This window comes from Falco naumanni, chromosome 4, assembly GCF_017639655.2.
Source record: "Falco naumanni isolate bFalNau1 chromosome 4, bFalNau1.pat, whole genome shotgun sequence".
Classification (NCBI taxonomy): domain Eukaryota; kingdom Metazoa; phylum Chordata; class Aves; order Falconiformes; family Falconidae; genus Falco; species Falco naumanni.
This window is the reverse complement of record NC_054057.1, coordinates 64,635,551-64,651,098: the sequence shown is the minus strand read 5'-3', so window position 1 is coordinate 64,651,098 and position 15,548 is coordinate 64,635,551. Positions and strand designations below refer to the sequence as shown.

The 15,548-nt window shown below is 42.7% G+C and overlaps 1 protein-coding gene and 1 long non-coding RNA gene across 6 annotated transcripts in view; one reads left to right on the top strand and one right to left on the bottom strand.

Annotated features, from left to right (window-relative positions):
- LOC121086442 overlaps positions 1 to 10,124 on the bottom strand; it is a 13,146-nt gene extending 3,022 nt beyond the window's left edge. Inside the window, exons 1-6 of one of the 4 annotated variants that reach the window (XR_005827365.1) lie at positions 9,897 to 10,124; positions 7,729 to 7,828; positions 6,170 to 7,109; positions 4,740 to 4,837; positions 3,501 to 3,696; positions 127 to 2,093 (exon numbers count right to left, since the gene is read on the bottom strand). This is a non-coding gene — a long non-coding RNA (uncharacterized LOC121086442). Of the gene's footprint in view, positions 1 to 126; positions 3,697 to 4,739; positions 4,838 to 6,169; positions 7,110 to 7,728; positions 7,829 to 8,224; positions 8,878 to 9,896 lie in introns of those variants that run through there. The other 3 variants (XR_005827362.1, XR_005827363.1, XR_005827364.1) reach the window with 3 other exon arrangements.
- On the top strand, positions 8,976 to 15,548 carry NMRK2 (nicotinamide riboside kinase 2). Of its 2 annotated transcripts, none has more exons than XM_040590216.1 (8): positions 8,976 to 9,127; positions 10,414 to 10,504; positions 11,873 to 11,921; positions 12,119 to 12,290; positions 13,876 to 13,947; positions 14,449 to 14,555; positions 14,986 to 15,071; positions 15,143 to 15,548. In XM_040590216.1, the coding sequence occupies exons 1-7, from the start codon at positions 9,102 to 9,104 to the stop codon at positions 15,069 to 15,071; spliced, it is 603 nt and encodes a 200-aa protein (XP_040446150.1). In that variant the 5' UTR covers positions 8,976 to 9,101; the 3' UTR covers positions 15,143 to 15,548. The 2 variants fall into 2 exon arrangements, with proteins under 2 accessions (XP_040446150.1, XP_040446148.1); XM_040590214.1 differs by having other exon boundaries at positions 8,977 to 9,127; positions 15,169 to 15,548.

The following is a 15,548-nucleotide window of genomic DNA, read 5'->3' as shown; positions in this document are numbered from 1 at the left end:
AACTAACCTCAACAACCACCTTAGGATGAGCTTCATCTCACCTAATTTTAGCAATCTAAAAATTAGATATGGAGTCTAAGTGAGTTTTAGGTTCCCTCTACAGTTGATGAAAAGAGATGATTTCACCTATCTTAGGATGGGATGAATCACTCCGTGGTGAGGCCTCTCTCTCCCCACTGGTAAGAGATGTAGCTAAATATCAAGCCTTACACTCCACACGTATCTTTTAGACTGCCAGTTAAATGAATCACAGCCTAGGGGAGGAAAACAAAGTGATAATGCAAGTGAAAAAGAGAGAAAGTGATGGAACATTCCTCATTTTTTAGCACGCAGGAGTTCAGTACTTTGATCGTTCAACTTGTCACCTTGGGTTAACTTCTCAGGATGCTTGAGACTTTGTTTACTTGACCTTTTGTTTAACAATCTAATATGATCAAAAGCAGTCAGTTTCCCTGAGTAACATAAGACTGGAGATTAACAAGGGAATGCCGGCTGAAGAGCTGAGGTTTGAGAAGAGATTTGAAGCAGGAGAGAAAGCCAATACATTCCAGTTGAAATACATTTTAGATAGGTTGTATTTTTTTTCTTTCAGTCCATCAGAGAACAGCCACAAAAGAAAACTCAGCCTCTAAGTAAAAGTTAAGGATGCCCAAATGTGAACTGTAAGAACAAGATTTTGTACCTGGAACAGAAGGAAAAGAGAATGTATGGGTAGGGATTAGAAAATACTGCTTATACATGCTCAGAAGAGAACTTTGAGAAAAACTAATTGGCAGAGCACTTGAGCTAAGATTGACTGGGCCCCGATGTAAAGACAGTGACTCCTTGTGTTATTGCAAGCAAGCAGAACTGCAACAAAATAAACTTGATTCTGTCCTGCTCTGTGTCCCCCATCCTGCCCCAAACAACCCACAGTCTCACATATCTGGATAATTCCTCACATTAAAGGATGTTTTCTCGCAGCATATTACTCAATTTTAACATTTTTTTCATTCTTTAAATGCCAAAAATTTTTATTCCCCTGATTGTTGTTTGTACCTCATACTGCAGTCAAAAAAATCAAGGTTAATGATTAGTAATTCTACCACCGTGAACTATGTTCAAAATTCCAAATACAGCTTCTTTGAAAAGATCACATCCACAAAAATCCAGTTGAAGGAACATTTCTTAAAATCCATTTTAAGACTTTAAAAAGCTATCAACCCTTTCCGTTTGTGTGTTACAACACAGTCATTAATTACATGATAAACGGAAAATGTTTTTACACAGGGCACCTAGCTCATAGATGTGTTAATTCTGCAATGTTAACATTCTTTTAATGCAGCTTGCTGGGTAAGTCTAATTTTGTGGATTTTTTTTTTTCCAAAGCAAGCTACAAATAAATGAATTGTATAGCTCTATTATCAAAACAGGGATTTTTTGCTAAACTCATTACATCAAGTACTCAACTTATTTTAGCAAGAACTTACTAAAACCCATTAGCCTGAGGCAGTCACTCAGCATGGGAAGTTTCAATATGAACACAGAGTGTGTGACAAAGTTTTAACCTATTACAAAAACAAAAAAAAAACCAAAATAAAACTGGTAATGAAAGTAACCAGTCCATGTATGGTGTGGCTTTAACAAGCTTTGGGCAAAATTGAAGATAGGTATCATTTTTCTGTCTGTCTCTTAACAACAAAACTAGTCTTACAAATGTCAGCCACATAGTAAATCTACCTAGAGAATGAAATTTATATATAAAATGCCTCCACAGCAACTTAATTTATTCAGTGAAGATCATCTCCCTGCCGAGGATCTCTCTCCCGAGATCTTCCAGTTACACGAGTCGCAGTTCATGCTGTCACTGTTGTGGCCCATGTCAATAGGCAGAAATAGGCATGGCTGGAGGGCTCAGCCTGGCTGTCCCACTGCCAGCTCCAGATGGCACCACTCAGGTGGCTGAGCAGAATGAACCCCTTCCTCAGGCTGACTTGAGCAGAGGTAAGAAATGAGCTTCCCCTGTCACTGGAACTATCCCCTTCTTGAGGGCAGAGCTGGTCTGTGAGCTGCTCCTGGCATCTCGCAGCTGTGGCAGATGCACCTCCGTGCCCCTGAAATGAGATCAAACAGACAAGAGTAGCCCTGAGAGTACACCAGTTCCGGGAAATGGGAGGCAATTGTTCTGCTCCCCGATGTGGATCCCATAGTCACGTCACGGTGCCCACGGAGGCAGGCAGCTCACTGCTAGGGAAGGGAGCGTTTTGTCCTTTTCTTCAGCTACCTCTAGCCAAGGCAGACACGGGAGCACAAAAAGGCAACATGGGCTCCATTCTTACCACAGCACTGAACATATTTAGCATGGCTAAAAGAGTAGCAACACAGGTATTAAGAGAACCACAAAGAGCGGAAGAAGAGAAATGTGTATTCATTAACTTGTCTTCTATTTACAGCATTTCCTTTCTAAAATACAAAGCCTTAGCCCTGCACACCCTGCTGCATGTACTTAACTGTCTCTTACCCCAGGATTGTATCAGGATAAGTAACTCCAGCACACTGAAGCACCCTGTTTTTTCTTAAGTGTTATCGAAATAGAGTGTATACTAGAGTATATATTTTATATATAAATCCTATATGAGGTTCAAAACTTATATGCTCTGTTTCTTGAAAACAGATCTCAAAATAACCCAAATTGAAGCCAAAATAACTCAGAGGACAAGTTACCCGCTGCAGACTCTGTGGCAAGACGCTTTCAAGGCGGAAGCTGAAAGGCTGCAGCCCAGAATACGCCAAGTCCCGTATGAGCGACACAGGAAATTAAAGTGCAGCACGATGTTCTGACAGGGGCTGCACTGAAGCACCTCGCAGGAACTAGTCATGCAGGAACCAGGACAGTGCAAGTGGAAACAGCGAGGAAGAAGAGTCAGTTAGAAGCTGCGAAGGAATGCTAAGAATGCAGAAAAGAGCAGAAAAATCTTTGGAAACATTTAGAATTGGTAGAAGTGTTTAAGAGACAACCTGCCCAGAAATGCACCCCACACAGGTGGCATGGTAGGGTCAAACAACAACAAAAGCTAAAAACAGGAAGCCTGTGGTTGCCTGCCTTTCTCACCCAGCTGAATTCTTTGTTCTCTTGAGGCTCCTTTTTAACAGCTATACCAATGCAACAGGCTTCTCTGTTTTCCCTTGTGAAATCCCATTGGGACAGACAATTTCTCCAACAGGCAGATAGAATGTGGTGGAGTGGGAGGATTGTAGCCTGGGAATTTCCTAGACAGCAGGGTAGCAAGGGGCAGAGCACCAGGAAACCTCAAAATCTGAGATCTGGCTTAGCCCTGACAAGCTCAGAATGAAGCAGCATGGCCAAGGATGAGCTTTTAAGAGCAAGAAAAGGAAAACTTCCCTCTGTTGTTCTGTATATTACCTATTCAGACTGATTTTGAAGAGTCTGTCAAACATACCTGAAAAACTGTCAGAATATTTTGGAGTGCTGGGTGAATCATCACACATTAACAACATACCTTAATAGCTCAGCTTCTTCACTGCCTGCTTGCTGTGAAAAGCTTGAACACTTATTTCAAACCTTATTCTTTCTCCATCCTTCTTCATTTTCCAAACTACCTTAGAGTTTTTACTTCCTCTCCTTCATCCATCAGTAGACTCTACATTGGCCACAAGATACAATTGAGTGGGGAGCAAGATTAGACATTACCTCTCCTAGAATATAAACCAGAGAGTCAAAAACTGGGATTCTATTACTTTTTTAAAATGCTTCTAATTCATTGCTACTGACATTATAATTTATAGCAACACACAGATCAGGACTAACTAATTTAACAATGTCACGCACCTACAAACATATACCAGCTGTGAAATGACATTAGAAATGCCTGGCATCTTTTGAAAAAGTTACCCCTGGAATTACTGCAGTTGTTACCTGGCACCAAATAGATATAAAATAGAAGCATTTCTTGCATATCTTACTCACTTCTGCCTCTATATCCACTGATCCCATGAAAAAAAAACCTTATACAGGCGACTGAAATCTAAGGAGGATCCTTTCTTGGGGCATTGTGGTCAACAGCTCCAAAGGGTTCCAGTCAGCCACGGTTCAGGAAGCGGAGCATGGGGAGTGAAACAACTGCAGAGCCTGACACTTTGGGAACAGAGAATGTAGAAAAATTTCTCCATCTCTGATTGGACTTATGCAGCAATAAGCTGGCTGCCTTTGGGCTCCAGTTTTCTCTTCCCTCAAAGTCTTCACTTCAGATTACCTCTTAACCTGTTCCTTTTACACTTACCCTCTTGTCCTTCATTCAGGCCCCATTGCTTTTCCTTCCCTCTGGAATATTTTTTCCAGGTTAATCCCATGCCCCCAGAGTAACGGTATACCAAAATAGTTTTGTCTGTAGTTTTCTTGCACACACAGCTGCTTCTCCCCAATCCCATCTTGCCTAAATTCTCAAGAGTGTGACCTCTCTGCCACTGCCTCCCAGCCTCCTCCGGCACTACAGACCCTCTGCCACCAGTGGCAGCCATGGGATCAGCTGCAGCAGTGGAAGAAAATATCACTAATGACGGTAGTAGCTCCTGGCTGTGAGCCAGTCTGCATAGCACTGTGACAAGATGCCAGCTAGTTAAGCATTATACTATTTAAGCTTGTTATTCTACTAGCCTGATTTTATTATTAGTTTTCTAGTCACTGGCAGTTCACAGTGATGATGTTCTCTCCCTCATTTTTGTTTGAAACAAAAGGCTACCTTCCTCCAGAGCAGGTATGACTGTTTTTGCATTGTCAAGAGATGAGCAGCCTCCAAAGCCTTGGAGAAGGACTCTCTTAGCAACCTAACGCGGTGATCTGGAAAGAAAACACAAACCCACAATTTGAACATTCACAAGTGAAAATTGCTCTCATTCTTTCAACTGTTCCTTCACTAATCGGTATGCTGTCTCATCCAGCCCCCTCCCCCAGGGCTCTATCAAAAGGAACCTTGGCATAACCTTCCTCATACCATAGACAATGTCTTATGATTAGTGAAGGATTTAAATTCTGAACTAAAGCTTTAGAATAAATGAGTCATATTCTGCAACAGTGGGCACACAGAAACTAAAATGTCCCAGGGAAATGATACCATGGCTGCTCCATGAATATCAAACTGGCTTCTGTCAAATTTATCTTAGTTTTAACAAAGATTAATATTAAACTTTTAGAAAACATTCTAAAAATAATGTAAAGGGAGGGAACATTTTCTATCTTTGATTGAAGCACACTGATGAATGGTATTTGTATTAGTAAAGTGTCAAGTAGATAACGTATCTGCAGGATAAACATGCCCCAAAAAAAGGAAGTTTCAGATGACCAACACATAACTCACCGAGAAATGTGGCTAACATAACTTGCTAAAAAAAGCATTTATGAACACTTGGCATTTGCATAGACATATTTTTAAAAGTTGGGTAAAGTTTGTTGTAGCTGGTCAGTGTAACTGTCACATTCATTTCAGACAGTTTTTTGCACGAGGTCTTTTTTGTTCTTAGGGAAGCAGACAGCTGAAATGCCAGAGATCTCCGAATACAGGCAGACACATGCCACTGCCTAAAGGAACAGCAAGTCTGAGGCCATTCAGGAATCTGAGAATTTGAGCTATGTGGGTGAATACTATTTTGCTGGATGTTTGGTGCATGAGTATGAATATGGGTGATCGAAAAACCACGTCAAGTAGCTTAAAAACAAACTCAGGAAAAGCCAGACACATCCTCAGGAGCACTGAGGGACCATGAAGAAAAGGTTTTAAAAAATGAGCTTTTACACAAGGGCTGCATGAATGAGTTTTGCAACTGTGAGCTTGGGGGAAGGGGGGCGGGGGAAATCCCCAAACCAACAACAAAAAAATGTGCCTTCTGTCCTTTATTCCTCCAGTTTTCAGAAGAAACAGAGCTTTAACATTCTTTACAGGGACAATGGGACTTCAATGCTCCAGAATTCACTGATCTCAGACAACTCAGCCAAATAGAAAGAACTGCTGCTGCTACTGCTATAATTATTTTTTGTTTGCTATCTATCCGTGAAATGTATTGTTTCTTTTGATACATCTTAGGCCAAATACTCATTTTTCCCATGCAAAAACCCAACCTGTATTTCTGAAGCACATTCATAAATCCAACAGGGCAGAATACCATTTTTACTCACCTCAGGGATAGCACGTTCCCAAAATATTTGGATTAGCATGACTCCAGTGCACAGAGGAGTGGATCAGAGGTAGCAGAGACCAGTGTCCCCTCCTAACTTGCATACAACTTCCAAGTCTCCCAGTTTTTGCCTAGTACATAAGGTCCAATGTAGTAAAATAAACACTGAAGTAACCCACTGTTTGCTTTCTTACCCAAGACACCTTCCCAGCTCATGGGCAGAAGAGAAACACAATAAATGGCATAAAAACTTGGAGCAGAGAGCTAATCTTAGGTTGAATTTTCAGTTGATGTAAATTAGCACTGCTCTATTTCAGTGCAGAATGACAATTTGCACCAGCTGAGAGGCTGATGTGGTGACTCCCCATGCTGTGCTTAAAGTGATGGGCAGCTGCTGGAAATTAACTTCCCTGAGAGTCGCGTCTCCTTCATATTCAAGAATTCGAGCTCAGAATTTCTCTAGAGCGATTATTTTACGTAGTTACCTTGGAAACTATGATGAAAGTATAATTTGTAAGTGATGTCTCCAGGAACAGTCAAATCTTGTACTAATGTTGATCATAAATAACTACAGTGGAAACACTGGCTGAGGTCTATTCATTAAGCACACAGAATTAAGACAGCATAATAAACTGGAAAAGATCATTTGCTATAATCCCATTAACAAATTTGCCAGGCTCTTCCTTAAAACCAATTTATTTTCTTGCCTTCAATATCTTCACTGTGAGATTTCCAGAATCTTACACCTCTGGCAGTTAATAACCTTCTAATTTGCAGTCTGTGTTTATTCATGATCAGCTCATTTTATCAAAGCTCTGGACCTCGATCTTGTGGCTGGTGAGCATAAAATAGCTTTGCAGGGGAAAGTGACATCTTTTGTTAGATCAACAGCTGGGGTAAGAAAAACACAAAATTTTAGGCCACAAAACCCTTCTTCAGTCCTGAAATAGAAGCAGAAAAATTCAAGTTAAAAACAGCTTGGGAGAAGTTGTTCTGAGTAAAACTTCATGATGACAAACAATTACCCAAATTGAGGAAAAGGTATACACAAAATACTGGGATATTAATAAGTTATGAGATGATTAAGCCATAGGATACCATGTGAGCCAAAAGAGATGCAGTTAACAGCCAGAATGTTCTATAGGCTTCTGTAGATATCATGCTCCCTAGGGAGCATCCTGCCTCAGTAGCTCCAAAGCTGCTGTATATGGGGAAGCTCCACAAAAGGTATCCACACACATCCAGGCAGCTGCGAGCTCCCAGGTACATCTCGGTAGCCTGGATTAGCAACGGTCCGTGCTGCTGGAGCTGCACCCCACCCTGCCCTCAGCAGGGATTTTTAGGAATACTCCCTTCAAAAACGCTGTCCTCACATTCTTGACGGTTAAATTCTGGATATACAGATTTTATGCTCTAACAGCTGAAAAGCTCAAGGGACAATACTTTGTAGCCAGCAACCAAATGATGGAGGCACCACAAAGAAACTAGAACAGAAATAATGGCTGTCTACTACTTTGAACACAGTTGAAATCATCCCACTGTAACAGGTTCCGCCTTCACCTTTGGCCAGGGAGCAAGCCCTGGTCCAGCACTAGTATGCCACACACATATCCAGCAGTACAAGATCATGATGCAAGGATCAGCTCTACAGACTCCAAAGCTGCAAAGAAAATGAACAGGGCACCAGACACCTAGATAATTGTGCTACTAAGTTTTCTACAATTACTTTACAAACCACTGTATGACAAAGAATCTTTAAGTATGTCTTTAAATACTTCCATAGACTGATTTTATAAAAAGGAAGAACAAAGGCATACAATAGTCTGGATGATTTAAGCCCTATTAGACCAGATACTATTTAAAAATAGGTACTATATACCTCACATCACATTCACCTGAAAAAAAACATTCAGAACTGTTGCTAACTACCTTCACCTAACATCTCTCAAGACAGCCCTGATTTTAGGAGCATCTGAAATAATTAAAATTAAAGCACAGGTTCCACATTGGTGAGAGGTATTTATTCAAGGAAGCAGTCCAGCTGGAGTTAACTTACCTTAAAAAGTGTTACCTTACATGAGTAAACTGTGGAGAAGGAGGCCCTCTGGATAGCTAATATTTTATGACTTTGTATCTATGTATAAAGAATTAGCTGTTCAAAAAATTCCTCCGAAAGGTTCAAAAGATAATGGTCCAGATGGATTCACTCATCACCCCCTGCATATTCCTTTCTCTGAACTGCCTCACTAAAAGGAGTAAAAAAAAAAAAAAAAAAAATCCCTTGCCTTCCCTATTGGTTTAGGGAAACAAAAAAAATCCTTCTTATGACATAGCTGAACGCATTTCAAATAATCAAATAGGAATTGGGAAAAATGAAGAGGAAGGCAAAGACATAGCCTGTCTGACTTCAAGAAAAAAAAACCAACACTTAATTATATCCTTACACACCTCTGTGCCTTCCCCAGCACTCCCAAAGGAATTGTGGAAAGGGGTGACATTTCCACCTACCCTATTACTAATTTAGGCAAAGGAAAAGCTTGCCAAAAAGCTATTTATAGGCAAGGCAGCGGAGTGGGGGGCTGTGAGGGGTGCCGAAACAGGTGCAGCGGCAACGCGCATGACCCCATCTGCCGGGGTGAGGATTGGCTAAACCCGGCTCAAAAATATGACATCTTGGGCTTATGATAGTCACAGGGCTTTTCCATCAGCAAGCGGGGCGGGGAGCCGCTGGGGAGGGCGGGAAGGGCACTGCAGCGGGGCCCTATAAATTAGAGCCAAACGCGCCTTTTCCCTCAATGAAAGAGTAAGGCAGGGTAGAGCTGAAGAGAGGGAGCAGGGTCAGGTGTAGGTTTGTTCCGCTGAAAGCAATTTCAGCGTTTCTAAGCCTGTGTTTTTTCTTACCACATCCCTGCTAAGAAGGCAACTCTGCAAAGATGAAATACATCATAGGCATTGGAGGGTAAGTTCCTGTTCATATTGTGTATATATATATATGTGTACTGCTTTTTCTTCCCACTTAATTGTTGTGTGTGAGATAATGTAAGACTTGAAGATTATAAATCTGCCGTTATAATATTACAAGGCTCTAGAAACGATGCAACTTGCTGACTCTTTGTGCTACTCAGAGAGCTCTGCAGGGGGGCATACACAAAACTGAGATGATCAGGAGGTACACTGACAAAGGAAAAAAAAACTCATTTCAAGTAAGATTATAGGTCTGATGAAATGATGTGCTGCAACTATGAAAAAGAACGTTTTCAGCATGAAGCTAGGCTTTTAAAAGCTCTGAAAGACAGAGAGGAAAGAAATCCTGATTCAAATAAAACGGGGATGCTGGTATATAATTTTTCTATGTTGAAGATACCATTTTTATGTACTAATTTAGAACCGTAGAGTCGCTTTCCCCGGCAGAGGAGGGCAGCCTGTGTGCCCGGGCCGGGCGGAGCCTGGCGCTCCCCTGCCGGCTGCCGGTGGTTCGCAGCGCTGGCACCGGGCAGGGCCTAGAGTTAATAACGTGGGTTAAAGGCCGCGTGAGACTTTTTTTACAGCCTTTGAATAAAAAATTAGGAGTAAGCGCTGTCTTGACAGGTCTTGTCTTTCGGAAAGGAAGATTAGTTAAGCCTTTTATATTAAAACAGGCTTTGCGGGTGTGGGGAGGTCCGAGTCACCCCCTGAGGAAAAAGCGAGCTGCTCGCGTTCCTAGCTCACTTTATAAACCCGCGTCTTACCCACCGGCCTTTCCCCGGGCGGCTGTTCGCGCTGCTGGGCGGTGCCTCCAAGGCCAGCCGGGGCACCTTAGGGCAGCGGGTGAGTTAAGAGCTCGCCTCAGACCTCCCCGCGCCGGCCGGGCACCGCAGGCCGCTCCGGGGGTGCCGTGGCGGGCGGCCCGAAGCCGCGCAGCCCCCCCGACCTTCCCCGGCCCGGGGAACGGCTCTAAGGAGGGCGGAGATGGCGGCGCGGCCCCGCGCTCCGTCAGCGCGGCCGTTGAGCGGGCGGGAAGCGGCGCGAGCCGCCGCCGAGCCCGCCTGCCCGCCCGCGCGCGCCGAGCCCAGCCAGTCGGTGGCGGGGAAGGGGTGGGGCGAGGGGCGGCGCCGACCAATCGGCGGCCAGCGCGCGCCGCGGCGCCGGTGAGGCGGGAAATTCAAACGGGCTGGGCGCGGGGTGCCGCGGCGGTTCGTGTCTCCTCAAGGCGGCCCGGTAGCTCTAATGCGGCTCTCCCGCCGCTGTCTCACCTTCCCCGTGCAGTGTCACCAACGGTGGCAAAACCACCCTGACCAACAGGATCATCAAGGCGCTCCCCAACTGCTGCGTGGTCCACCAAGATGACTTCTTCAAGGTAAGCGGAGCTCTTGCCCTCACTCGAAACGCTAACCACTGCTTGTACGTGTCGCAATAGCGGTGCCGGGCCCCCCTGGAAGTTTTATGTACTTATGCATGCTTTCCAAGTACATTTTGACAGCTTAGGAGCAGCAGACTTTCTAATATTTTTTTTCTTAAATATATATTTAATTTTTTAAACCGCTTTGGGCAGGCGAGGAGATACTGACCTTTGCAAATGTGGGGATCTGCCAGCTTTTGCAGAAGCGGAGCTTGGCACAGCCAAGCTCAGAACGGTTGTTCTCTAAAGGTTCCCTTTAGTTTTAACAACAGATCTAAATTTGGGTAGAACTACTGATTTAAGTTAGAAATTATTTATTGTAATCTGCACAAGTAATTTTCTCCATAATTGGGTTTCCCTTATTGTATTTAAATAAAAATGTTGCTTCTAAATGATACTTCAGGATTTAAGCAACCCCTATGCTGCTTTAAATAAAGACAGACAGCTGTACTGGGGAGTTCTGATAGCTCCGTATGAGAAACCCAATTAAAAGATTACTAATCACAAAAGTGGAAGACCTGTCTGGAAGAGCAGCAGGGGAAGCAGCTGCACAACAACCACTTTACTAAACCTTGTAGGCTACAGCCACTTTGCAGCAATTACAGCATACCTGGACCCCACTGCACGTGGAAGTCCAAGAGGTACTTCAGGTGGCTGTGTGTTGACCCCCGATGTGCAGAGTGCTCCAGCACTGGCAGCTGCCTGCTTGGTCTGTGCCGCCTGTGCAGGAGCACGAGCTATATGGAACAGAATGGAGCACCCATTTGGAAGGGCTTCTTTGCCAGAAGCTTCACACACAAATTTGGGCAGGTGTGAGCTCTTGAAGTAGAGGAGGAATTCTGTGTGACTTCTCACGGGTGGGTTTAGCTGGCAGATGCTAGCACAAGTGAAGCTAGTGACCAAGTGACCAGAAGTCATGCTATGCCATCCTACTTTTTTTTTTTTTACAGCTGCTAGGAGTTAAAATAGCTATTCTTGAATGTGAAATCTTAGCAGTTACTTAACACTGTATTTGCATTTTAAGTTCTTATACATTGACTTATAAACAGGGGCCTGTATAGTATTTTGGCTAATAACACCCTATCAAACGATTAACCTAGAACTCTTTGTCCAAAGTGGCTTGACTGGGCCAAGAAAAACTTTTCAAAGTTCTTGGGGTTGGTGAAGGATGGGAACTTTGATATAGTACAAACAGGGTCTGTAATTGTTTTGTTAAGTGAACACTTGCTTTGTTGTGTATTGCAGTAGCATCCAGGTTGTGATCGGATCTTAGGTAACTGATCACGCTGAGTTTGCAGCAATGTTTTATTGCTCACTATATTTCAGCCACAAGATCAAATAGAAGTCGGGGAAGACGGCTTTAAACAATGGGATGGTAAGAGCAGTGTTCGCTATAGGATGCAGTAATGTATATTTTTTCCTAAGTATTTCTTTTTAATTATTAAAGATTTAACAGTAAATTTATGTAATTTCAATTTTACAAGTTTATTCTATTTTATACTTTCAAGCCACTATGGTTGATGGTATTTGATTGTATACCTTTTCCCCACCCACCCCCTTTCTCCTAACTAGTGTTGGACTCCTTGGATATGGAGGCAATGGTGAGCACTGTGCGTGCATGGATTGAGAACCCAGTGAAGTTTGCCCGTTCCCATGGGGTGAATGTTACGCCTGGCTCTAAAGAGCCAGCCTCCAAAGATATCCATATATTGGTCATTGAAGGCTTCCTGCTTTATAATTACAAGTAAGGTTTGGGGAACTATTAATGGTTTGCCAGGGAAGAACACTAGATCTCTAGTGCCAGGGCTAAAACCTCCTCTTTACTAATATACCCTTCCTGTCTTGTTCTGAGGTACCACAGGGAGGAATTTTTCTCATGTGAAATGTAAATTTTACCAGGAAATACTGGCAAAAGTGGGGCGCACAAGGTGACTTTCTCAAGGAAGTTCTCATTTAGGCTGCACCCTTGAACTCTAGGGTATGGAAAACTTTAGACCAGAGCTTGGAAACACTGAGCCAGTAGTGAAGGCACAGGCTTCCCTCCTGGTCTCCCACCACGCTGCCTAAGCCTTGACCTGCAAAGGTTGTTGATGAGAACGAGGAGATAATCCATTCTGCATTCACTGCTTGGAATCTCTCCTGGAATTCAGGAATAGATCTCTCATGTGATACATGTACTTGTTTAACACTGACTAAATTGAGCTTAGTAATTAATTGTATGTCGGAGCAAAGACTGAGCTTTTTTTTTTTTCATATGGGGGGAAAAAGTGCTTGCCAGGAAGATGGGGAGACCAGACTAACAGTGAAGAGAGAAAACTTCCAATGGCTAAATACATAAACCTAAGAAAATTGCATGCTATAAACATAATGAGCAGAAGATTCTTGGCTCCAAACTATAGTTTTGTTTACAAAACTCTAGAGAACAAGCTGTTCATGACACTTGGCAAAAATGGAGCTGTTTATAAGCTGTACCACAAGACAAGCCAGCACCATTCCGGCTTTCCAAACTGAATGTAAAATGGCAGTCTCGGATTAGCCATACCCAGAATGGCCAGCTGGAGATAGTGCTGGCAAACTGCCGGGTGTTCTTGGCCTGCCCCCAGGGAGGTAACCCTTGGTACCTTCCCTGAAGGTTACTGATCCTTCTGAACCACTCCGTGTCATTAACAGGAGCCTCTCCATAGTCCAGAGGGAGTATTCCATCCACAGACCTGGGGCTTGCTCAGTTCATACTATATTAAGCGCTGGTAATCCCACTACGTTCAAACTAGATCTGCTTCAAGGATTTTTCTGGGTTTATTTTCTTCAGCCTAATAGCGTAGAGCAAACTCCCTGTGTTTCTGGAAAAGAATATGAGTTGGTGAGCTGCTTTGTACCAGATGTGTGTGTCCATGCGTGTTTTGGCAGCTTGCTTCAGCACAACAGGCCAGACGGTTTGATAAGTCAGTTCATATCAGACTGATAAATTGCAGCTTAGACTGGCCTACTGCAAGCAGAATTAGAAATGATCTAGAAAGAGGCATGATTCCCACCCCAGGTCTTCCCAGCCTAGTGTCTGATCTTCCACAGTAAGTAGTAGCAGGCACTCGGGTGGGAAAAGTACCTGGCATACCATTCAGATCTTCAGAAAACAGCATTCTCCATGCTTTATAGCTACTAACAAACCTACTGTACATGAGCTTCTGTCGCAATGAAAACACTTGCACTTGTCTGCAATAGACCCTAATATGAGAGGCAGATTTTCTTTTATGGCTTTCGGGGTGATTTAACACTTTACTGTGTCAGGAAAAAAAAAAATAGACATGTTCTTTCTCTCTACCCTACCCTAGACCACTGATAGACCTATTTGACATACGCTACTACCTGGCGGTGCCATACGATGAATGCAAAAGGAGGAGAAGGTAAGAAGATTCTCTGATGCAAGTCTAATCCTTCCAATAAAGACTACTGGAGGCAAGCCTTCAGGCTACCTTTACGGTGCTCTTAATGGGATATATTGGTGTCACATCAGAATTACAGTTGAAAAGTTAATATAACTGGAGAAAGAAACTTTCATATGGTATTTTCTGAAACTTGATCTGGCAGTCCCCTTCAGGTTTTATGAAGATCAGCACGTTGGTGCAAAAGGAGCAGAGCTGTTGCATGCTTCCCCCACAAGTGTCAGTAAACCCTCAGACTGCTTGCTTTGCCTTCATCAGCTACCTGTAGCTTCTGCACTCGCTTTGGGTGCTTAAATAAACTTGTTGCAAAACACAGACCAGTATCAATGACAGACTGGATGATGACAATGAGCTTTTATGTAATCTGACAGCTGCTCAGTTGTATTTAACTTCAGGCTTTAGCAGAGTGCAGGATGCAGCACAATCCCAGTAGTCCTGATGTTCTTCCGTGTTGGTTTGCAGTACACGGAACTACACTGTTCCTGACCCACCGGGTCTCTTTGATGGACACGTCTGGCCCATGTACTTAAAACACAGGAAAGAAATGGAGGACTGCGGTGTTGATGTTGGTAAGCCTCCCCAAATACAAATCTTTTGGCATTGTACTGTGGATTTTAAGGAAGACAGTAATTTAATTCAACGAAAATTTAACTGTAATGATGCAAGGCACTATTTTTACTGCTAAGCTGTAATCCTGGCCTACTTTGTCCAGATAAATATGTGCTGTTTTAGAACTAGGAACTTTTTCCCTTTGTTTCATACTAGAGCACTTTGGGAGGGGCAGGAAAAAAAAAACCAACCATACAAAACCACATTATATTATAATAGGATAAGAAATTCTGTGGGCCACAGGTTTTTCAGACTGGTTCTGTTTTTCCAATTGGAAAACAAGTTAACAATCTATCATTTGGGTTGATAGTCTGAAATACTTTAAAATTAATCCACAGAAATTTTGTTCTGATCAAAAGCCTACAGCCTGACTCCATCCTTTTCTTTCAGTTTATTTAGATGGACTGAAGTCTAGAGATGAACTTTATAACCAAGTCTTTGAAGATATTCACAACAAGCTTTTAAATTGCTTATAGGTAAGGATGTCCCTGCTTCTGAGGGGGTGAAACTTGACTGCTGGAAGCAACCTGCTCTTATGCTTGTGTAGTTATACCTTCCTTTCTTGCTTTTCAGGGTCTCAGAAGACCTGAAAGACCCGTGTACAGGATCATGTAAATAGTACTTAGAAGTCAGAATGAGCATTTTATTTGTGTAAACTCTTCTTATACTGTCCTTTGGGAAGTATCTTTTGTATATAATTGAAAAATGAAGATAACTTATTCATAACTCTGTGATGGACAGGATTGTTTTGGTGTTTTGGTTTTTTTATTATTTTATATTCCACTGGCTTATGAAACATAAGTTGAAAATGTGTTTTTTATAATGGAACAAGTAGAGCAACTTGTAGAAACAACTGACTCTTCTGCTTATGTGCTTCTGCAGTTATTAAGTCTTTATGTAATGGCTTGTTTGTAATGTCATCTCTTAAATTCAGTAAAAATCAAAGTCTTTTT

Coding starts and splice junctions, on each gene's coding strand:
- NMRK2 (XM_040590216.1), top strand. CDS start 9,102: ATGAAATACATCATAGGCATTGGAGG. Junction 13,948..14,448: donor GAATGCAAAAGGAGGAGAAG/GTAAGAAGATTC, acceptor GTTGGTTTGCAG/TACACGGAACTACACTGTTC. Junction 14,556..14,985: donor GGACTGCGGTGTTGATGTTG/GTAAGCCTCCCC, acceptor CTTTTCTTTCAG/TTTATTTAGATGGACTGAAG.